General features: G+C 40.9%; 3 protein-coding genes across 15 annotated transcripts; all 3 read left to right on the top strand.

Annotated features, from left to right (window-relative positions):
• Positions 1-230: 230 nt before the first annotated feature.
• Positions 231-10,857, top strand: LOC311251231 (sialoadhesin-like). Of its 11 annotated transcripts, XM_084343600.1 has the most exons (17): positions 232-383; positions 1,087-1,151; positions 1,824-1,952; positions 2,211-2,865; positions 3,182-3,199; positions 3,300-3,373; positions 4,184-4,528; positions 4,658-4,873; positions 5,007-5,345; positions 5,578-5,805; positions 5,914-6,183; positions 6,330-6,590; positions 6,863-7,123; positions 8,344-8,425; positions 8,525-8,585; positions 8,881-9,050; positions 9,205-10,857. In XM_084343600.1, exons 4-17 carry the CDS (start codon positions 2,789-2,791, stop codon positions 9,464-9,466), a joined length of 2,664 nt encoding a protein of 887 aa, XP_084199726.1. In that variant the 5' UTR covers positions 232-383; positions 1,087-1,151; positions 1,824-1,952; positions 2,211-2,788; the 3' UTR covers positions 9,467-10,857. The 11 variants fall into 11 exon arrangements, 10 of the variants coding, with proteins under 10 accessions (XP_084199733.1, XP_084199732.1, XP_084199730.1 ...); XM_084343607.1 differs by having other exon boundaries at positions 231-1,952; positions 2,211-2,298; positions 2,736-2,865; XM_084343606.1 differs by having other exon boundaries at positions 231-1,952; positions 2,211-2,298; positions 2,733-2,865.
• Positions 10,858-11,910: 1,053 nt separating this feature from the next.
• LOC311251369 (uncharacterized protein) lies at positions 11,911-14,956 on the top strand. Of its 3 annotated transcripts, none has more exons than XM_084343747.1 (7): positions 11,911-12,376; positions 12,693-12,710; positions 12,811-12,884; positions 13,927-14,271; positions 14,401-14,414; positions 14,566-14,619; positions 14,753-14,956. In XM_084343747.1, the coding sequence occupies exons 1-7, from the start codon at positions 12,300-12,302 to the stop codon at positions 14,780-14,782; spliced, it is 612 nt and encodes a 203-aa protein (XP_084199873.1). In that variant the 5' UTR covers positions 11,911-12,299; the 3' UTR covers positions 14,783-14,956. The 3 variants fall into 3 exon arrangements, with proteins under 3 accessions (XP_084199873.1, XP_084199872.1, XP_084199874.1); XM_084343746.1 differs by having other exon boundaries at positions 12,665-12,710; XM_084343748.1 differs by having other exon boundaries at positions 11,911-12,463; positions 12,665-12,710.
• Positions 14,957-15,316: 360 nt separating this feature from the next.
• On the top strand, positions 15,317-20,875 carry LOC311272147 (B-cell receptor CD22-like; the record flags this gene model as incomplete). Its single annotated transcript, XM_084378315.1, has 8 exons — positions 15,317-15,566; positions 15,939-16,208; positions 16,355-16,615; positions 16,888-17,148; positions 18,369-18,450; positions 18,550-18,610; positions 18,906-19,075; positions 19,228-20,875. Coding segments are annotated over 8 exons (1,422 nt in total), but the record flags the coding sequence as incomplete, so codon positions are not given.
• Positions 20,876-21,940: the final 1,065 nt, after the last annotated feature.

Raw genomic sequence — 21,940 nt, 5'->3', positions numbered from 1 at the left:
TTTAAGTCTTATTTTCATGACTTACCATGGGAATATATGTATTTTTGTGTAATCAAGGCTCGTTTTCATGATTGTATTTTCTTTAACTGGCGACAATGGGTTTCCCCAGGCTCCCTGAACTACTCAGTTATCGTTTCAAGCCATGACGTCGGACGTAAGATACGAATTAGCGTCAAAATAGTTAAAGTAGGTCAGAGGTCAAAGGTCAAAGAACGGTGGCGGGCTTTAATGTGACGTATGCGTAATGACGTTGTTTAACTGTGAGTTGGTAACGTCCAGTTGCTGTTTGAGTTGCTGTAAGTTCAGCTAACTACGAGTTAAAATGACGAGAAACAGCTTTAAGACGAGTGAAGACAGAAAGACGGCTTCTGTTGTTGCCTGTGGTAAGTTGTGACGACATGAGCAAGATATTTCCTGACATAGCTCGAAGATGTATACATCTTAATTGCTAATGCTAGCTTACGGTCTTAGCAGAAAATGTAACTGTATGCTAGCTGCCCAGTATCAAGTGGTGGAAAGTAGCGAGCGTTATTTTAACATGAATTAACTTAATCAAGTACTGTATTGTGTCATATTCTGCTTTAACATCACTTGACTGTGTCCACCAGTGCTGCTTCTACTTGACTACAATTCAGACAAACATATTTTTTACTCCGCTACATTTATTTGAAAGCTATAGTTGAGTAGATTTGTTAAGAAATGCTCATATGACATATAAGACAACATAAAAGAAGATGGATCAGATAAGAGATAGCAGGAGAAATTAAATGTGGCACAGCAGCAAAAGGGACCAAACAGTGTGCAATGGGGCGGCTGAAGCTCAGGAGGTAGAGCAGGTCGTCTAGTAATCGGAAGGTCTCTGGTTCAAATTCCCTGCTCCCCCAGCTGCATGTCGAAGCGTCCTTGAGCAAGATACTGAACCCCAATTTGCTCCTGATGAGCGGTTGGCACCTTGCATGGCAGCCTCTGAATGTGTGTGTGTGAATGGCTGAATGACCATAGAGGAACGTTGTCTTTCAAGAACACATCCTTCTCCATTGGAAGATGTTTATTGAGGTTTACTGATGTGTTTTAACATCTCTGAAGCCTTACAGAAAGATAAGAGAAGCAGCAGCAAGTGGATTTATTGTCTCCCTTCTCTCCGTGCCGAGGTAGGGTATATCGTCATTTAAATTATAAAGCATTTAGCGCTCTTATTCAGAGCAACCTGAAGTGGATTTGTATCAATACATACAGTGTAAAATTACCAGATTAACAGTTTCTGTAAAGTTGATGTTTGATGTGATGCACAGCTTTAAAACTTGCAACAGTAAAAATCACCTGTTTCTTTCAAAGTGCATGCCTTAAAACTGCAGTGTTTTGTCACATAGATGCCACAGTGACTTTTTTGTCTTGTGTTTCCACATAAAATCTAACTTTGAACCTTAAAAATATACTGCCATCTGGTGGAGACTGTAACCCATTGCACTATATATTGTTGCCCGTCTGGACATGGAGCACTGTCCCCCTTCAACACTGCAGCTGCTGATTGATGACATTTCTATTGTTTCTCTCTTAAATGGTTGATCATGTCTTTTTCATGTGACTTTTGTTTTTTTTTTTACTGTTACGATTGCAACTTGAAATGAAGTTAAGCCCCAGGGGTCGACCGATGTGGCTTTTTCAGGGCCGATAGCGATTATTCGAAATCAAGGAGACTGAAAAGTGATATTTATTTGCAGTAAAATGAAACGCTTTGTGTCAAAATTTAGAACAACCAGTGATGGAATGAGCCAATTAGTACAATTTACAGATACTTGAGTATTTTAATTTTCTGAATGGAGACTCACCAAAAGCATCAGGACAGATCTTCAACATCACTGACTTCAGAGCTGAACACAGTGGGAATTATTCCTGTGAAGCCCAGAACAGAAGAGGAAGAAATAAAACCACCGTACATCTGACTGTGGCAGGTAGGTTATCCTCATTCACCTGCACACACACCTGTTTACTGCACCAGACCAGATTAACATGTTAATATGTCACAAGTCATAACTGGTGCAAAGAAAACAACATTTCCTGTCTGCGTTCAGAGACAGTTTTTCTGTAGCTGTGTTCAGGGAGGAACCTCCATCATGTCAGAGGTGGATGACTCTGACTGAGTGATTAACAGACAGCATCATCTGGAAAAGTGATTTATTAATGTGTCACATATCTGTGTGTATTTCTAGTGAATTCAACAATGATAATGAACATCATCAGGGTGACTGTGGTGGTCTTGATGCCGATTCCTCTTCTTCTCCTGAGTCTGTGGACGAGGTCAATGACTGATGTTACACTGCCCTCTAGTGGGGAAGTTTAAGTGTGGCACATTCATGCTTCATCACTGTGAGTGCTTCCTCCTCTGTCTGCTTTTAAAGGTCAGTTCACCCCAATGACAAAAAGACACTTCCTCTCTTACCTTCAGTGGTTTGTAGCCATGCAGATAGTTTTGTTTTGTTTCTCTGCACACTGTGAGGTTTGGGTGTTTTTTTCAAATGTTAGGTAACACTTTGTTCTACATGTTGGACATCTCTGCACAGTTCATCAATCTGAACCACCTAAACGAGCCAAAGTCATTAAAAACCATTTTGTGTCCTCACCAGATCCTAACAGTCTTCTTGAACTGTGTGTGTCACATGTTCATGTGTTGTTAACACTAACAGACGTGGGAGTTTCTCACAGCTCAGTGTTCTGCTTTTCTCTGCACACAGCAGCAACCTGACTGCAGAGTGAACAGAGAAGAAACAAACCAAGAAACAGCAATAACATGTCATTCTCCATCCTCTCTTATAATGAACCCTCTGCTCTTCATCCTCTTCAGTCAAACTGCCTCGTGGTTCACAGGTACAATGCATTCCTGATCCTTCACTACACCTGCAGACTGTGTGACATCCTGCCTCAGAGCACATAGAGATGAACTGTAGAGGGCAGGTGTAAATATTTACAATCACAATCAAAAATGTGCCTTGATGCATCCCATACTGCATTTATTATTGCATTTATACTTTGCAACACAACACAACTTTAGTACGATGTGGGTGTTGGCTCGCATTTGACACGTCATGTATGTTAATAAGCTAAAGAGGAAGTACATCTAGTGGTTTCAGAGCCTGATATCTGACTTCTGCTAACTGACAACTGAGGAATGGCTTCTTTCAAGACGACGTCCGTCTTCATTGTAAGTAGAATTGTTTGTTGATGTGACTGATACTGTAAACCTCCTGTGTGCATCATTATTTTTTCTGCTGACATGTTTTATTGTCTCTGAAACCTCACAGAGAGATCAGAGGAGCAGATATGAGTTTAACTGCAGCAGCGAGTGGATTTGTGGTCTTCCTTCTCTCTGTGTCAGGTACAGTTACATTTACTGCATTTAAAGAGGGAATCTTGACTTTTGCATGAAGTAGCTGTGTGCTCAGCACTTTTACACGCTGTAAACTGAGAATATTTTGGGTTTTCAGAACTTTTCCCTTCTCATCCTGTTTAATCTGTTCTAAAGTCGACCCTGGCTGCAGAAGCACCAGCTCATGTGGAGGACGATTAGTTTGTATCTGCAGCTACTTTTATCACAGTGGAGTTTTTTGGAGGGATATTGTTCTCACAGTAAAACCCCAAAAACTGACTGTACTTCTTGTATATGATTGTACATCTGCAGCACTGCCTGCTAGTTCTGGTAGTGCTGTCTGACCTCGGTGTGATGTTTCCATGCTATATGCACGCAGCTTATCTCACGTCATAGCTGCTTGAAGCAGTTTCACACACTTCAGTGTTCTGCTTTTATTTTAGTTTTCACACTTAACTCAGCAGCATTCTGAGCACAGAGTGAACAGAGAGAACTGACCAAGAACAGCACAGACTCTAATAGATAATATTTCTCCTCTTATCCTGGTCAGTAAACTGCATTAAAGGTCACAGGTTCAATACATTCCTGTTCACTTCACTGCACCTTCAGACTGGGTGCAAGTTGAGTTTAACTGTAGAAAGCATGTTCACATCTTCCACTCTTCCTCTGTTTGTGTCTGATAATCGAGGATTTTGAAGCATGTCCATGTTGCCTTTGCCCAACATCATATTGGTAGTTTGATCACCTTTGTCTTATTAACTGATTGTTAACTGAAGTTAATCAGTTACATTGTAGTTTCTGATGTGCTCTGTGTTACAGTGATATTGGGTCAGAATGACTGGGGAGTGACTTACAGCTCTACTGAGATCTGTGCCTTAAAAGGATCAACAGTGAACATGAGCTGCACCTACAGATACCCATCCACAGTAAAGACAGTTGAGAATGGAGTCTGGTTTACAAAAGAGAGTAATGGTGTCTATACGGATCTGAAAACAGACCCAGAGTATTCACATCGTGTGGAGTATAAAGGTGTTGACAAGGACTGCACTCTGAGAATCACAGACCTGAGAGAGAGCGACTCAGCTGAGTACAAGTTCAGATTCATTACAGACCAACCAGGTGGGAGCTATTCTGGTTCACCTGGAGTCACTTTGAGGGTCACAGGTAACATTTTCATTCATGTTTTAATTATTTCCAAATGTTCAACATCTAGACAACAATAATATAAATGTGTTGTGTGTGTATGTTGACAGTTTGTCTAAAATAACATTCTTGTTCCTTCTTCACATCCAGATCTCCAGGTGAAGGTGAGCAGATCCTCATATAACTGGAGAGAGCTGAAGTGTCACAGCAGTTGTCGTCTACCTGATCGTTCTTCCTACATCTGGTACAAGAATGGAGAGAAAATTCAGTCACAAACATCTTCTACTTATTCAAACTACTTTAATTCTACAGACAGTTATTCCTGTGCAGTTGAAGGACATGAGGATTTCCCCTCTCCTCCAGTGTGTGAGTTTACTACACTAACATAACACCATCTGATGGAGTCTTATAACTACATGTATTTTAATATGGAGACCCTCATTGTGACTCTTCATCAACTCTGGTTTCAAAATTATCACAACTTTGTTTTATCTTTCAGGTGTCAATGATCGACCCTGCGACAGAGTGATTTACACTGACAGAAGCATCTGTGCCTCCAAAGGCTCATCAGTGGACATTTCTTGCACTTACAGCAGTTCTGACACTATCAGATCTAAATTCTGGTTCAGTCCTGAACGTTCTCATCAGTGGCAGAGTCCTTCACAGCCTGACTCCCAGTTTGCAGGTCGTGTTCAGGTCTTTGACGCATGGAGTGGACGCTCCACTCTGAGAATCACTGACCTGACAGAGAGTGATTCAGCTCAGTATCACTTTAAATTCACAGCAGGAAGCTTTGAATGGAGGAGTAGTTTACCTGCTACAACTCTGACTGTCACAGGTGCTGATGAACACACACTGATGTAAAACATCAACATAGTACATTTAGAAACAGTGAACATGTTGAAAATGATGGATCATCATGAGTTTGTGTAATAATGACTGTTGTGTTGGCACTAATGTTCACTGCTAGTTCTAGGAATAGTAACTGTTGTGTTGTCGTGTATGTACATCTATCACTGATTTCTGTCAGAACCAGTGATAATAATATTGTTTCTTGTTCTCATATCCAGCTCTGCAGGTGCAGGTGACCAGAACAACAGTCCACCAGTCTGATACTGAGGCAGAGCTGAAGTGTCACAGCAGCTGCAGTCCAGCTGGTCGTCTTTCCTACGTCTGGTTCAAGAACAGACAGAAAGTCATGAAGGAGGAAAGTTCTGTATATAAAGACAGATTTTATCCTGGAGACAACATCTCCTGTGCTTTGATGGGACATGAGACGTACGGCTCCCCCTTAGTGTGTGAGTTTGCTCTGATTTCTATCACAAGTAACAATCACCCTCTGTTTCTCACTGTGCATTTAATATTGCTTCTCCAGCTATTAAACAAATTCATGTTTCCTCCTCCAGATGCTCTGAAGCTTCCCTCTGTGTCAGTGAGTCCCTCTGCTGAGATAGTGGAGGGCAGTTCAGTGACTCTGACCTGTAGCAGTGATGCCAACCCAGCAGCTAATTACACCTGGTACAAGAAAAATGGAGATACAGACCTTCAACCTCTCAGTAAAGAACCACAGCTTGTCTTCAGCTCCATCCAGTCCTCTGACTCTGGAGAGTATCACTGTACAGCTGAGAACGAGCTGGGGAGGAGGACGTCTGAATACATCTCTATTAATGTGACATGTGAGTGATAATCATGATTGAAAGCTCTGTCTGCTTCACATTAACAGTCTGATGCTATAGTTCACTGAGCAGCTCCAGTGGTTGCTGGTGGAGATTCACAATGTGTGGCTGATTTAATAGTTAACTTAAACAATCATCTCCTCCAGATGCTCCAAAGACCTCCTCTGTGTCAGTGAGTCCCTCTGCTGAGATAGTGGAGGGCAGTTCAGTGACTCTGACCTGTAGCAGTGATGCTAACCCAGCAGCTAAATACACCTGGTACAAGGAGAACCAAGAAGTTTTTCAAGGACAAGAAGGAAGTTATCATTTCTCCTCCATCAGCTCTGAGGACAGAGGGAACTACTCCTGCAAGTCTGAGAATCAACACGGCCGTTTAGGCTCCGAGTCTGTATTTATTGATGTCCAGTGTAAGTATGACACATGAGTGCTTCTGTTAGTCCAACGATGGATTTGCAAGAAGGGACCAGTGGGTTGATTTGTTCTGTTGGAGAAGTGAAGCCATCTGTTAATTCTAGGACAAAAGTGGTAATTCATTTGTACAAGTCAGTTTTATTTCTTTCATGACAGAGACAGAGGGACACAGAGGATGTCTTTGTACATTTCAGTTAACACTTACAAAACCTGTCCTAGTACACAACATGTTACATAATGAACTCTCTTTGTGTATACTCTCCTCCAGATGCTCCAAGACTTCCCTCTGTGTCAGTGAGTCCCTCTGCTGAGATAGTGGAGGGCAGTTCAGTGACTCTGACCTGTAGCAGTGATGCTAACCCAGCAGCTAAATACACCTGGTACAAGGAGAATGAAGACTCACCAACAGCATCAGGACAGATCTTCACCATCACTGACTTCAGAGCTGAACACAGTGGGAATGTTTCCTGTGAAGCCCAGAACAGAAGAGGAAGAAATAAAACCACCGTACATCTGACTGTGGTGACAGGTGAGTTTTTGATGGTAGTACAGATGATATACATAGTCGATAGTACAGAAAATGCCATTTTTAAAAATGTTATTGAGCATACTAATTAACAATAATACATTTTTCTTAAAATAAAAACAAGAAATCGATGAGCTTGAATGTCTTCAGTAAGAGGAGAACATTGTTGACCTCACCTGGGGATACTGTAGGAGAAGAAGCACTCTGCGAGGCTTCTTCACCTGACAGTCACATCCTCTGGATAGGAGGCAGAAAACAGGAGTGTGTTCCAGTTATCTGGGAGTCAGCCTCAGAAAGGAAGATCACATCAGATTTTATCTTTCAGGTGAAACAGTGGTCAGAGTCTTTGCACTCTGTTACATAATGAAGGGCTCATAGGAATAAAATAATCTTGTTTACATGTGTCGACCTTTAAAATGTTCAAGAACGTGTTCCCTGATGTTTCTGTGGGTGTCCTGCTGCAGTTTCTAGTACAGTTTTTGCTTCTTGAGAGTCTTAATTCCCTGTGCACTCAGAGCGAGAGTTTTGTCTTTATTGTTGGGCTCCTGCCAAGCACATCCAATGTGGCTGTTGGCTTTTGTCTTGTGATCTCTCCTGCTCATAATACATGTGGAAAGAATGCCAGTTTGAAGCCCAGGTGTGAAAACTGCCCATTTATTGGTTTGTTAGGATGGTGTGTTGTTGTTTGCAGATGATACTGTCCTATTGGCTTCTTTAGACCTCGACTGCCAAAACTGATGATGATGAGAAAAGCTCTGACATACTCATTTTACTGCTGTGCATTTACAGAGTGAGACATGGCATGGTTGTTCTCACTTGAGCTAGATTGTACATTTGGACTCAAATACCATCTCGGCCAGTATGTTAAACCATACCTGCTCGGCTCAGTTATATTTTGCAGCGATGAGTAATTGTTGTACAGAAATGTAACTTAGAAACTGTGCCTTACATTCTTTGTCTGGCAGAGCTCACTGTGGAGTTTATTTTTCAACCTAATCTCTATCATGTCATGTACTATACTACATGTGTCCACAGCCTGACAGATAGTCCACCTTTTATTGAGCAGGACATTAATTGCTTTAATATGCTCACATGCACTATTATACTGGACATGTTTGTTTTTTTCCTTGTTTTATCATATATCACTCTCTGGGACCAACAGACCGAAACATGCTGTAACAGCCTGATTAACTGTCTGTTTTCTTTTGATCACCATTTCTTAGGATCAGGGAAATCAGTGGCTGCTGGAACAATCACTGTCGTTCTCCTGGCTATCATATCCCTCTCTGTCTTCCTGTGGATCAGGTGAGCAGTTCTGTTTCACTGAATCATTGAATGTTCAATCACAGCAATTCAGAATTAAAACATTCAGTCGTTTATGTTTTAATTAACTCTCCTAACCAGGAAAAAGAGGACTTCCAGGGAATCTACTGAGGCTGAAGAGAGACCAGACGACAGGGAACATGTGAGGATAGTTGTGTATTTTACTCTAGAAGAAATAAAACCCAGTCTGGCTCCTGTTTATTCATACTGCCGAGCCACTCAGTGTCTTTAAGGGCTTCTAGAAAACTCATCTGACAGAGGAGGACTTCATGTTGCACTTTTGACAACAGGGATATTAGCTCCTTTATTACCACAGCTGCTTCTGCTTCGGCTGTTTTCATCCTGGTTTCAATCCTCTGCAAGAATGCACTGTTCAAATGAAAGACTCATATAAAATATGTAGCTGAAAGTAATTCTGTTTATGTCTACCTGACCAGGGACAGCCGGAGGAGCAGGACGACTTTCAGTACGCCACCATCCACTTCTCCAACAACCAGGCAGATAATCTGTACTCCAACATCAGACCAGCTCAGCCTCGAAGACACGTGGAGCAACAGGAAGTCGTGTACGCTGCTGTCAGATGTACCAGTGCCAGTACCGCCCCGAGGTGAGCGGCTCTCCACACAGGGACACTGTGCAAGATTAAAATGACTTCACTTTGAAATGCTTTTGGATTTTCCTGATCTGTCTTTATTATCATCACTGTTGGGATGTGATGGGAGTTGTTATATTTCATGCAATATCTTTTTCTTTCATTAGAGCCAGAGGTCAGGGAGCTGCAGAGGATCCAGCTGTGTTGTACAGCACCGTCAACAAAACCCGTTGACCTGCATTTATAGTCTGATATTTCTGTTTCTTCATAACATTTGTATTAAAGCAGGAATATGCAATAGAGACAATTATATATCTAACCTAACATACACCAGTGTTCAGCTTAGTGGAAGAACGTGTGAAGTATTTTGTGATTTTATTATCCATTTAATTGTAAATATAACTTGTAACATGCTTTTTACAGCAACTTGATAAATGAAAGTTCAACTTTTATCTTTGAATTAGTCTCTGACAACTGTTCTTCATCCCAAATCTCCCCTGCAGCCGCCAAAACATACCTGAAGTAGTTGAAAAATACTTGTGAATTACTCTCAGACCAAACCATAGGAGTCTAAGAAGTTAGAAGTGTTATAATAATAATCAGGATATTTAAAAATGAAATACTAATAGTGTTAATAGTACAACTATGATAGCAGCTTGTAAATAATACATTGCCTCTTTCCGTTTCTTTCCCTTCCCACTTTGTCATGGTAGGTGGTGGTAATGCACCTTAACGCTGGCTGAGTGTAATTGTTCTTTTTCTACACATTTGTACAGTTATGGTAAGAGGCTCTCTCTCCACCTCCCTACACTCGTATTTTGAGTGTAATTCATTTGCCAAAAAAGAAACAAAACACACACTAAACAAAGTTAAAGAGTCATTTGACTGAGCATTATTGTTTCCTAATTCTCTATAGATATTGTGATAATATCGTTATTTGGGCCGCGATAACTGTGTTGTTAAAATCTGATATTGTGACGGCCCTAATCCCAATACACCTTTTGCCCCGCCCACTTAGCCCTACCCCTCTGTTTTGCACCTTCACATCTACAGTAGTGTGTCCTGACTCTTGTTGGGACAGAGGAGTATGACAAAGATCTCTCCAAACTGAGGCTTTTGTTAGAGGCACATTTCAAACTGAGGGTTATCAGAACTCTCTGCTGATTCAATGTATTATGGTCCTTTTCTTTATAACCAGCTTAAAATGATCGCTACTAGATCACTGATGTCTCAGTAGCTAGCTAATGTTACATCATGTTATTTTGTTGTATATGTAACTTTTAAAGTTCAAAATTCTTTCTGTTTTCCTGCAGCTCAGTCACCAGAATAAAATGTTGTCATTTTACGTTTCTGCAAACTACGGCTATCCTAAAATTTTTGTCATACTTAATATATCGACATCTCTACAACACGTGTCATATCATGTTCATATTACCTGTTTATGAGCTGACTTTCATATCAGGAAGTGGAGGGTAATGTGGCGTTTCAGCATTTGTAAGCATGAAACCACAACATTTTTTAATGTCCAGACATTTCCAAACATGATCTTTTCCTAATCCTAACAGTGTTTTGTTTGACTAAACCTCATCAGACCATTAGCACAGTGTTGCCACGACATACAATTTAATATTGTACCTAAAGAGACATACAGAACAGATGCAACATAAAAAAGTTTCAACATATTTGTGGTTTTGAAAAGCGTACAGTGCCAACTTATTTCCTGGTGATTGGGTTGTTTATCCTGACCTCTCAGTCTGACTCTTGTGCTTTTGTAACATGTTTATTTTACCCTGGAGATCAATAAAGTATCATACTTACTGAATTAATTAATTAATTGAGTGGTTAATAAACTGTTCCAGATTTATTAGATATTTCAGACCATGCTTTCAGGTGACTTTATAACACATTAAACATCTCTTAACATAATGTCTTAGAGTGGACGGATGATTGAAACTGGGCTTCAGTGACCCACCACTTAAAACAAATGTGGGTCATGGGCAAAAAGAGGGGCGCCAATTGTCCCTTCCTCTACTTCAGGTGTTTGGTTCACACCCATCTTTGAACTCGGCCTTCGTTATGATCTCAACTCCACACCTGTAAAGTTTTGTTACTGCATCTTGTACGATTGTGACAAAATCTGTCCACAGAAAGACAGAGACATAAAAAAACACCTGGCAATGATCTCAAAACTGCCTCTGTGGTAGTTCTTGCTACACCTACTGTAGAACACACACACACACACACACACACACACACACCGGTCATGGTGTCACTGCTTGTAAAAATAGGCAGCCATGGTGTGAGGGCAGTTTTTCATGCGTCAACATGCACTAGTTGTGAGTGTTGTATCAAACTGTCAGAAGGCTGTTACACCCTTTTTAAAGCCTGAATCTTGACTGTAGCTGCTGATCGAAGCACAAGCTTGACCACATGTGGAGGGCGTAAATGACGTCTTTTCAAACCATTTTGTTATCTTGGGGCTCCTGGAGGCCTGGTTTACACCTGACAAGCTGTATGGAGCCTTTTTATGTTGGGTTTTTCTGGTAGTTTTTTTTAACTTTTTAAAACAAGTCTTCAGTTGTTTCGGAGAACGCTGCGACACTGTTTCCCTGTGAAGCTCCAGAAATGTTTTGTGGACCACAAAACTTCACCCCACTTTCCATCAGCAAGTCAAAATGAAAGAAGTTTTAGTCTTAAAATGTGAAAATAAAGTAAATTGAATGTAATGTAACATTCAGTGATGGAGGATAAAATGTTGTTTCAGGCTCCTGATTCAGTATCTCTGATGTTTCTCTGTCCTCTAGTGGGGAAGTTTAAGTGTGGCACATTCAGGCTTCATCACTGTGAGTGCTTCCTCCTCTGTCTGCTTTAAAGGGCCAGTTCACCCAAATTACAAAAAGACACTTTCTCTCTTACCTTCAGTGGTTTATAGCCATGCAGATAGTTTTGATGTGTTTCTCTGCACACTGTGAGGTTTGGGTGTTTTCTTCAAATGTTAGGTGACACTTTGTTCTACATGTTGGACATCTCTGCACAGTTTATCAATCTGAACCACCTGAACGAGCCAAAGTCATTAAAAACCACTGTGTGTCCTCACCAGATCCTTCCAGTCTTCTTGAACTGTGTGTGTCACATGTTCATGTGTTGTTAACACTAACAGATGTGGGAGCTTCTCACAGTTCAGTGTTCTGCTTTTCTCTGCACACAGCAGCAACCTGACTGCAGAGTGAACAGAGAAGAAACAAACCAAGAAACATCAATAACATGTCATTCTCCATCCTCTCTTATAATGAACCCTCTGCTCTTCATCCTCTTCAGTCAAACTGCCTCGTGGTTCACAGGTACAATGCATTCCTGTTCCTTCACTACACCTGCAGACTGTGTGACATCCTGCCTCAGAGCACATAGAGATGAACTGTAGAGGGCAGGTGTAAATATTTACAATCACAATCAAAAATGTGGCTTAATGCATCCCATACTGAATTTATTATTGCATTTATACTTTGCAACACAACACAACTTTAGTATGATGTGGGTGTTGGCTCGCATTTGGCATGTCATGCATGTTAATAAGCTAAAGAGGAAGTACATCTAGTAGTTTAAGAGCCTGATATCTGTCTTCTGCTCAGTGACAACTGAGGAATGGCTTCTTTCAAGACGACGTCCGTCTTCATTGTAAGTAGAATTGTTTGTTGATGTGACTGATACTGTAAACCTCCTGTGTGCATCATTATTTTATCTGCTGACATGTTTTATTGTCTCTGAAACCTCACAGAGAGATCAGAGGAGCAGATATGAGTTTAACTGCAGCAGCGAGTGGATTTGTGGTCTTCCTTCTCTCTGTGTCAGGTACAGTTACATTTACTGCATTTAAAGAGGGAATCTTGACTTTTGCATGAAGTAGCTGTGTGCTCAGCACTTTTACACGCTGTAAACTGAGAATATTTTGGGTTTTCAGAACTTTTCCCTTCTCATCCTGTTTAATCTGTTCTAAAGTCGACTCTGGCTGCAGAAGCACCAGCTCATGTGGAGGACGATTAGTTTGTATCTGCAGCTACTTTTATCAAGTTTTTTGGAGGGATATTGTTCTCACAGTAAAACCCCAAAAACTGACTGTACTTCTTGTACATGATCGTACATCTGCACCACTCCCTGCTAGTTCTGTTAGTGCTGTCTGATCTCAGTGTGATGTTTCCATGCTATATGCAGACAGCTTATCTCACGTCATAGCTGCTTGAAGCAGTTTCACACACTTCAGTGTTCTGCTTTTATTTTTAGTTTTCACACTTAACTCAGCAGCATCCTGAGCACAGAGTGAACAGAGAGAACTGACCAAGAACAGCACAGACTCTAATAAATAATATTTCTCCTCTTATCCTGGTCAGTAAACTGCATTAAAGGTCGCAGGTTCAATACATTCCTGTTCACTTCACTGCACCTTCAGACTGGGTGCATGTTGAGTTTAACTGTAGAAAGCATGTTCACATCTTCCACTCTTCCTCTGTTTGTGTTCATCCTGGTGTCGTTCAGAAATAACATACAAAAGTCATGAAGTGTTATTTATTTAAAGCATTAGTTAGAAAGTGCCTATTAAAGGGAAGTTAACATGTGGGTGGGGTAACATAAGTATTTTGTACAACTTTTCTTCAGCATCTCAGAAAAGTGTGTAAAACATGTTTTTATTAATTTTCTGTGCGGAGGACTTTTTGCTGACGCATGATTAAGAACTTTTGATGACAGTAATTAGTCTGATAATGGAGGATTTTGAAGCATGTCCATGTTACCTTTCCCCCACATCATATTGGTAGTATGCTCACCTTTGTCTTATTAACTGATTGTTAACTGAAGTTATTCAGTTTCATTGTGTTTTCTGATGTTCTCTGTGTTACAGTGATACAGGGTCAGGATGGCTGGGGAGTGACTTACAGCTCCACTGAGATCTGTGCCTTAAAAGGATCAACAGTGGCCATGAGCTGCACCTGCAGATACCCATCCACAGTAGAGAGAGTTGAGAATAAATTCTGGTTCACAAAAGTGAGTAATGGTGTCTATACGGATCTGAAAACAGACCCAGAGTATTCAGGTCGTGTGGAGTTTAAAGGTGTTGACAAGGACTGCACTCTGAGAATCACAGACCTGAGAGAGAGCGACTCAGCTGAGTACAAGTTCAGATTCATTACAGACCAAGAAGGTGGGAAATATACTGGTTCACCTGGAGTCACTTTGAGGGTCACAGGTAACATTTTTATTCATATTTTAATTATTTCCAAATGTTCAATATAAAGACAACAATAATATAAATGTGTTGTGTGTGTATGTTGACAGTTTGTCTAAAATAACATTCTTGTTCCTTCTTCACATCCAGATCTCCAGGTGAAGGTGAGCAGATCCTCAGATCCTAGCAGGAGAGACCTGAAGTGTCACAGCAGTTGTCGTCTACCTGATCGTTCTTCCTACATCTGGTACAGAAATGGACAGAAAGTTCAGTCACAAACATCTTCTACTTATTCAAACTACTTTAATTCTACAGACAGTTATTCCTGTGCAGTTGAAGGACATGAGGATTTCCCCTCTCCTCCAGTGTGTGAGTTTACTACACTAACATAACACCATCTGATGGAGTCTTATAACTACATGTATTTTAATATGGAGACCCTCATTGTGACTCTTCATCAACTCTGGTTTCAAAATTATCACAACTTTGTTTTATCTTTCAGGTGTCAATGATCGACCCTGCGACAGAGTGATTTACACTGACAGAAGCATCTGTGCCTCCAAAGGCTCATCAGTGGACATTTCTTGCACTTACAGCAGTTCTGACACTATCAGATCTAAATTCTGGTTCAGTCCTGAACGTTCTCATCAGTGGCAGAGTCCTTCACAGCCTGAGGACCTTAGTGAAGACTCCCAGTATGCAGGTCGTGTTCAGGTCCTTGACACATGGAGTGGACGCTCCACTCTGAGAATCACTGACCTGACGGAGAGTGATTCAGCTCAGTATCACTTCAAATTCACAACAACAAGCTCTCAATGGAAGAGTCATTTACCTGGTACAACTCTGACTGTCACAGGTACTGATGAACACACACTGATGTAAAACATCAACATAGTACATTTAGAAACAGTGAACATGTTGAAAATGATGGATCATCATGAGTTTGTGTAATAATGACTGTTGTGTTGGCACTAATGTTCACTGCTAGTTCTAGGAATAGTAACTGTTGTGTTGTCGTGTATGTACATCTATCACTGATTTCTGTCAGAACCAGTGATAATAATATTGTTTCTTGTTCTCATATCCAGCTCTGCAGGTGCAGGTGACCAGAACAACAGTCCACCAGTCTGATACTGAGGCAGAGCTGAAGTGTCACAGCAGCTGCAGTCCAGCTGGTCGTCTTTCCTACGTCTGGTTGAAGAACGGACAGAAAGTCACAGGGGTGGAGACATCTTCTTTTAAAGGCCGGGTTTATCCTGGAGACATCATCTCTTGTGCTTTGAAGGGACATGAGAACTACGGCTCTCCTTCAGTCTGTGAGTTTGATCCACTGTATCAGGAAAAAGACATTCATACACACTGGCTTCTGAAAGTTGTAGATGCAGCAGAATTAAATGTATCTGGATGAAGTTAAACTGCTACAACTAGAGGAGCCTTTGTAAGAGAAGCAATATTCACACTGTCAGGACTCTGCAAACAGGACCTGAACACAACCAGCATGTACAGTATGGATAACAATGTGTAAAGGTTTTGAAAATTACAAATTATTAACAGCTTGTTATTGACTGTCAGTTCCCATTATAGTCAACAATATGGACAGCTGCTGTGATAATGGGGACAATCAAAAAGAAAGAAAAACATTTTTTTGTGTGATATATTTAAATAATGCATGTTCATATCTCCTCCAGATGCTCCAAAGCTTCCCTCTGTGTCAGTGAGTCCCTCTGCTGAGATAGTGGAGGGCAGTTCAGTGACTCTGACCTGTAGCAGTGATGCTAACCCAGCAGCTAATTACACCTGGTACAAGAAAAATGGAGATCCAGACCTTCAACTTCTCAGTAAAGAACCACAGCTTGTCTTCAGCTCCATCCAGTCCTCTGACTCTGGAAAGTATTACTGTACAGCTGAGAAGGAGCTGGGGAGGAGGACGTCTGAATACATCTCTATTAATGTGACATGTGAGTGATAATCATGATTGAAAGCTCTGTCTGCTTCACAGTAACAATCTGATGCTATAGTTCACTGAGCAGCTCCAGTGGTTGCTGATGGAGATTCACAATGTGTGGCTGATTTTATAGTTAACTTGTTAAATCATCTCCTCCAGATGCTCCAAAGACCTCCTCTGTGTCAGTGAGTCCCTCTGCTGAGATAGTGGAGGGCAGTTCAGTGACTCTGACCTGTAGCAGTGATGCTAACCCAGCAGCTAACTACACCTGGTACAAGGAGAACCAAGAAGTTTTTCAAGGACAAGAAGGAAGTTATCATTTCTCCTCCATCAGCTCTGAGGACAGAGGGAACTACTCCTGCAAGTCTGAGAATCAACACGGCCGTTTAGGCTCTGAGTCTGTATTAATTGATGTCCAGTGTAAGTATGAAACATGAGTGCTTCTGTTAGTCCAACGATGGATTCACAAGAAGGGACCAGTGGGTTGATTTGTTCTGTTGGAGAAGTGAAGCCATCTGTTAATTCTAGGACAAAAGTGGTAATTCATTTGTACGAGTCAGTTTTATTTCTTTCATGACAGAGACAGAGGGACACAGAGGATGTCTTTGTACATTTCAGTTAACACTTACAAAACCTGTCCTAGTACACAACATGTTACATAATGAACTCTCTTTGTGTATACTCTCCTCCAGATGCTCCAAGACTTCCCTCTGTGTCAGTGAGTCCCTCTGCTGAGATAATGGAGGGCAGTTCAGTGACTCTGACCTGTAGCAGTGATGCTAACCCAGCAGCTAAATACACCTGGTACAAGGAGAATGAAGACTCACCAACAGCATCAGGACAGATCTTCACCATCACTGACTTCAGAGCTGAACACAGTGGGAATTATTCCTGTGAAGCCCAGAACAGAAGAGGAAGAAATAAAACCACCGTACATCTGACTGTGGTGACAGGTGAGTTTTTGATGGTAGTACAGATGATATACGTAGTCGATTGTACAGAAAATGCCATTTTTAAAAATCTTATTAAGCATACTAATTAACAATAATACATTTTTCTTAAAATAAAAACAAGAAATTGATGAGCTTGAAGACGGAGACTGAAAAGAGGAGAACATTGTTGACCTCACCTGGGGATACTGTAGGAGAAGAAGCACTCTGCGAGGCTTCTTCACCTGACAGTCACATCCTCTGGATAGGAGGCAGAAAACAGGAGTGTGTTCCAGTTATCTGGGAGTCAGCCTCAGGAAGGAAGATCACATCAGATTTTATCTTTCAGGTGAAACAGTGGTCAGTCTTTGCACTCTGTTACATAATGAAGGGCTCATAGGAATAAAATAATCTTGTTTACATGTGTCGACCTTTAAAATGTTCAAGAACGTGTTCCCTGATGTTTCTGTGGGTGTCCTGCTGCAGTTTCTAGTACAGTTTTTGCTTCTTGAGAGTCTTAATTCCCTGTGCACTCAGAGCGAGAGTTTTGTCTTTATTGTTGGGCTCCTGCCAAGCACATCCAATGTGGCTGTTGGCTTTTGTCTTGTGATCTCTCCTGCTCATAATACATGTGGAAAGAATGCCAGTTTGAAGCCCAGGTGTGAAAACTGCCCATTTATTGGTTTGTTAGGATGGTGTGTTGTTGTTTGCAGATGATACTGTCCTATTGGCTTCTTTAGACCTCGACTGCCAAAACTGATGATGATGAGAAAAGCTCTGACATACTCATTTTACTGCTGTGCATTTACAGAGTGAGACATGGCATGGTTGTTTTCACCTGAGCTAGATTGTACATTTGGACTCAAATACCATCTCAGCCAGTATGTTAAACCATACCTGCTCGGCTCAGTTATATTTTGCAGCGATGAGTAATTGCTGTACAGAAATGTAACTTAGAAACTGTGCCTTACATTTTTTGTCCAGCAGAGCTCACTGTGGAGTTTATTTTTCAACCTAATCTCTATCATGTCATGTACTATACTACATGTGTCCACAGCCTGACAGATAGTCCACCTTTATTGAGCAGGACATTAATTGCTTTAATATGCTCACATGCACTATTATACTGGACATGTTTGTTTTTTTCCTTGTTTTATCATATATCACTCTCTGGGACCAACAGACCGAAACATGCTGTAACAGCCTGATTAACTGTCTGTTTTCTTTTGATCACCATTTCTTAGGATCAGGGAAATCAGTGGCTGCTGGAACAATCACTGTCGTTCTCCTGGCTATCATATCCCTCTCTGTCTTCCTGTGGATCAGGTGAGCAGTTCTGTTTCACTGAATCATTGAATGTTCAATCACAGCAATTCAGAATTAAAACATTCAGTCGTTTATGTTTTAATTAACTCTCCTAACCAGGAAAAAGAGGACTTCCAGGGAATCTACTGAGGCTGAAGAGAGACCAGACGACAGGGAACATGTGAGGATAGTTGTGTATTTTACTCTAGAAGAAATAAAACCCAGTCTGGCTCCTGTTTATTCATACTGCCGAGCCACTCAGTGTCTTTAAGGGCTTCTAGAAAACTCATCTGACAGAGGAGGACTTCATGTTGCACTTTTGACAACAGGGATATTAGCTCCTTTATTACCACAGCTGCTTCTGCTTCGGCTGTTTTCATCCTGGTTTCAATCCTCTGCAAGAATGCACTGTTCAAATGAAAGACTCATATAAAATATGTAGCTGAAAGTAATTCTGTTTATGTCTACCTGACCAGGGACAGCCGGAGGAGCAGGACGACTTTCAGTACGCCACCATCCACTTCTCCAACAACCAGGCAGATAATCTGTACTCCAACATCAGACCAGCTCAGCCTCGAAGACACGTGGAGCAACAGGAAGTCGAGTACGCTGCTGTCAGATGTACCAGTGCCAGTACCGCCCCGAGGTGAGCGGCTCTCCACACAGGGACACTGTGCAAGATTTAAATGACTTCACTTTGAAATGCTTTTGGATTTTCCTGATCTGTCTTTATTATCATCACTGTTGGGATGTGATGGGAGTTGTTATATTTCATGCAATATCTTTTTCTTTCATTAGAGCCAGAGGTCAGGGAGCTGCAGAGGATCCAGCTGTGTTGTACAGCACCGTCAACAAAACCCGTTGACCTGCATTTATAGTCTGATATTTCTGTTTCTTCATAACATTTGTATTAAAGCAGGAATATGCAATAGAGACAATTATATATCTAACCTAACATACACCAGTGTTCAGCTTAGTGGAAGAACGTGTGAAGTATTTTATGATTTTATTATCCATTTAATTGTAAATATAACTTGTAACATGCTTTTTACAGCAACTTGATAAATGAAAGTTCAACTTTTATCTTTGAATTAGTCTCTGACAACTGTTCTTCATCCCAAATCTCCCCTGCAGCCGCCAAAACATACCTGAAGTAGTTGAAAAATACTTGTGAATTACTCTCAGACCAAACCATAGGAGTCTAAGAAGTTAGAAGTGTTATAATAATAATCAGGATATTTAAAAATGAAAACTAATAATGTTAATAGTACAACTATGATAGCAGCTTGTAAATAATACATTGCCTCTTTCCGTTTCTTTCCCTTCCCACTTTGTCATGGTAGGTGGTGGTAATGCACCTTAACGCCGGCTGAGTGTAATTGTTCTTTTTCTACACATTTGTACAGTTATGGTAAGAGCCTCTCTCTACCTCCCTACACTCGTATTTTGAGTGTAATTCATTTGCCAAAAAAGAGACAAAACACACAGTAAACAAAGTTAAAGATTAATTTGACTGAGCATTATTGTTTCCTAATTCTCTATAGATATTGTGATGATATCGTTATTTGGGCCGCGATAACTGTGTTGTTAAAATCTGATATTGTGACGGCCCTAATCCCAATACACCTCTTGCCCCGCCCACTTAGCCCTACCCCTCTGTTTTGCACCTTCACATCTACAGTAGTGTGTCCTGACTCTTGTTGGGACAGAGGACAAAGATCTCTCCAAACTGAGGCTTTTGTTGGAGGCACACTTCAAACTGAGGGTTATCAGAACTCTCTGCTATTTCAATGTATTATGGACCTTTTCTTTATAACCAGCTTAAAACAATCGCTACTAGATCACTGATGTCTCAGTAACTAGCTAATGTTACATCATGTTATTTTGTTGTATATGTAACTTTTAAAGTTCAAAGTTCTTTATCTGTTTTCATGCAGCTCAGTCGCCAGAATAAAATGTTGTCATTTTACGTTTCTGCAAACTACGGCTATCCTAAAATTTGTGTCATACGTACTATATCGACATCTCTACAATACGTGTCATATCATGTTCATATTACCTGTTTATGAGCTGACTTTCATATCAGGATGTGGAGGGTAATGTGGCGTTTCAGCATTTGTAAGCATGAAACCACGTCATTTTTTAATGTCCAGACCCTTACGAACATGCGCTTTTCCTAACCCTAACAGTGTTTTATTTGCCTTAACCTCATCAGACCATTAGCACAGTGTTGCCACGACATGCAATTTAATATTGTACCTAAAGAGACGTACAGAACAGACGCAACATAAAAAAGTTTCAACACATTTGTGGTTTTGAAATGTGTACAGTGCCAACTTATTTCCTGGTGATTGGGTTGTTTATCCTGACCTCTCAGTCTGACTCTTGTGCTTTTGTAACATGTTTATTTTACCCTGGAGATCAATAAAGTATCATACTTACTGAATTCATTGATTAATTGATTGGTTAATAAACTGTTCCAGATTTATTAGGTATTTCAGACCATACTTTCAGGTGACTTTATAACACATTAAACATCTCTTAACATAATGTCTTAGAGTGGACAGATGATTGCAACTGGGCTTCAGTGACCCACCACTTAAAACAAATGTGGGTCATGGGCAAAAAGAGGGGCACCAATTGTCCCTTCCTCTACTTCAGGCGTTTGGCTCACACCCATCTTTGAACTCGGCCTTCATTTGGATCTCAACTCCACACCTGTAAAGTTTTGTTACTGCATCTTGTACGATTGTGACAAAATCTGTCCACAGAAAGACAGAGACATAAAAAAACACCTGGCAATGTTCTCAAAACTGCCTCTGTGGTAGTTCTTGCTGCAGTAGGTGTCCCCAGGACCACGTTTTGCCATGGTGACACGCGCACACACACACACACACACACACACACAGCCATGGTGTGAGGGCAGTTTTTCATGCGTCAACATGCACTAAAGTTGTGAAGTGATGTATCAAACTGTCAGAAGGCTGTTGCACCCTTTTTAAAGCCTGAATCTTCACTGTAGCTGCTGATCAAAGCACAAGCTTGACCACATGTGAAGGGCGTAAATAACGTCTTTTCAAACCATTTTGTGATCTTGGGGCTCCTGGGGGCCTGGTTTACACCTGACAAGCTGCATGGAGCCTCTTTATGTTGGGTTTTTCTGGTAGTTTTTTATCTTTTAAAACAAGTCTTCAGTTGTTTCGGAGAACGCTGCGACACTGTTTCCCTGTGAAGCTCCAGAAATGTTTTGTGGACCACAAAACTTCACCCCACTTTCCATCAGCAAGTCATAATGAAAGAAGTTTTAGTCCAGGCTTCATCACTGTGAGTGCTTCCTCCTCTGTCTGCTTTAAAGGGTCAGTTCACCCAAATTACAAAAAGACACTTTCTCTCTTTCCTTCAGTGGTTTGTAGCCATGCAGATAGTTTTGTTGTGTTTCTCTGCACACTGTGCTAATGTTAGGTGACACTTTTTTCTACATGTTGGACATCTCTGCATAGTTTATCAGTCT

Source organism: Pagrus pagrus (assembly GCF_965226575.1).
Source record: "Pagrus pagrus genome assembly, chromosome: 2".
Lineage (NCBI taxonomy): Eukaryota > Metazoa > Chordata > Actinopteri > Spariformes > Sparidae > Pagrus > Pagrus pagrus.
The sequence above is the reverse complement of the archived record's forward strand: the minus strand, read 5'-3'. Positions and strand labels throughout refer to the sequence as shown.

Bases quoted from the DNA above. Each gene is read 5' to 3' on its own strand.
- LOC311251231 (XM_084343607.1), top strand. From the start codon at position 2,789: ATGTCATTCTCCATCCTCTCTTATAATGAACCCTCTGCTCTTCATCCT. The intron at 3,374-4,183 runs GTACAGTTACAT...TCTGTGTTACAG, and splicing joins CTTCCTTCTCTCTGTGTCAG to TGATATTGGGTCAGAATGAC. The intron at 4,529-4,657 runs GTAACATTTTCA...CTTCACATCCAG, and splicing joins AGTCACTTTGAGGGTCACAG to ATCTCCAGGTGAAGGTGAGC.
- LOC311251369 (XM_084343746.1), top strand. From the start codon at position 12,196: ATGTGGGAGCTTCTCACAGTTCAGTGTTCTGCTTTTCTCTGCACACAG. The intron at 12,377-12,664 runs GTACAATGCATT...TCTTCTGCTCAG, and splicing joins AACTGCCTCGTGGTTCACAG to TGACAACTGAGGAATGGCTT. The intron at 12,711-12,810 runs GTAAGTAGAATT...GAAACCTCACAG, and splicing joins AGACGACGTCCGTCTTCATT to AGAGATCAGAGGAGCAGATA.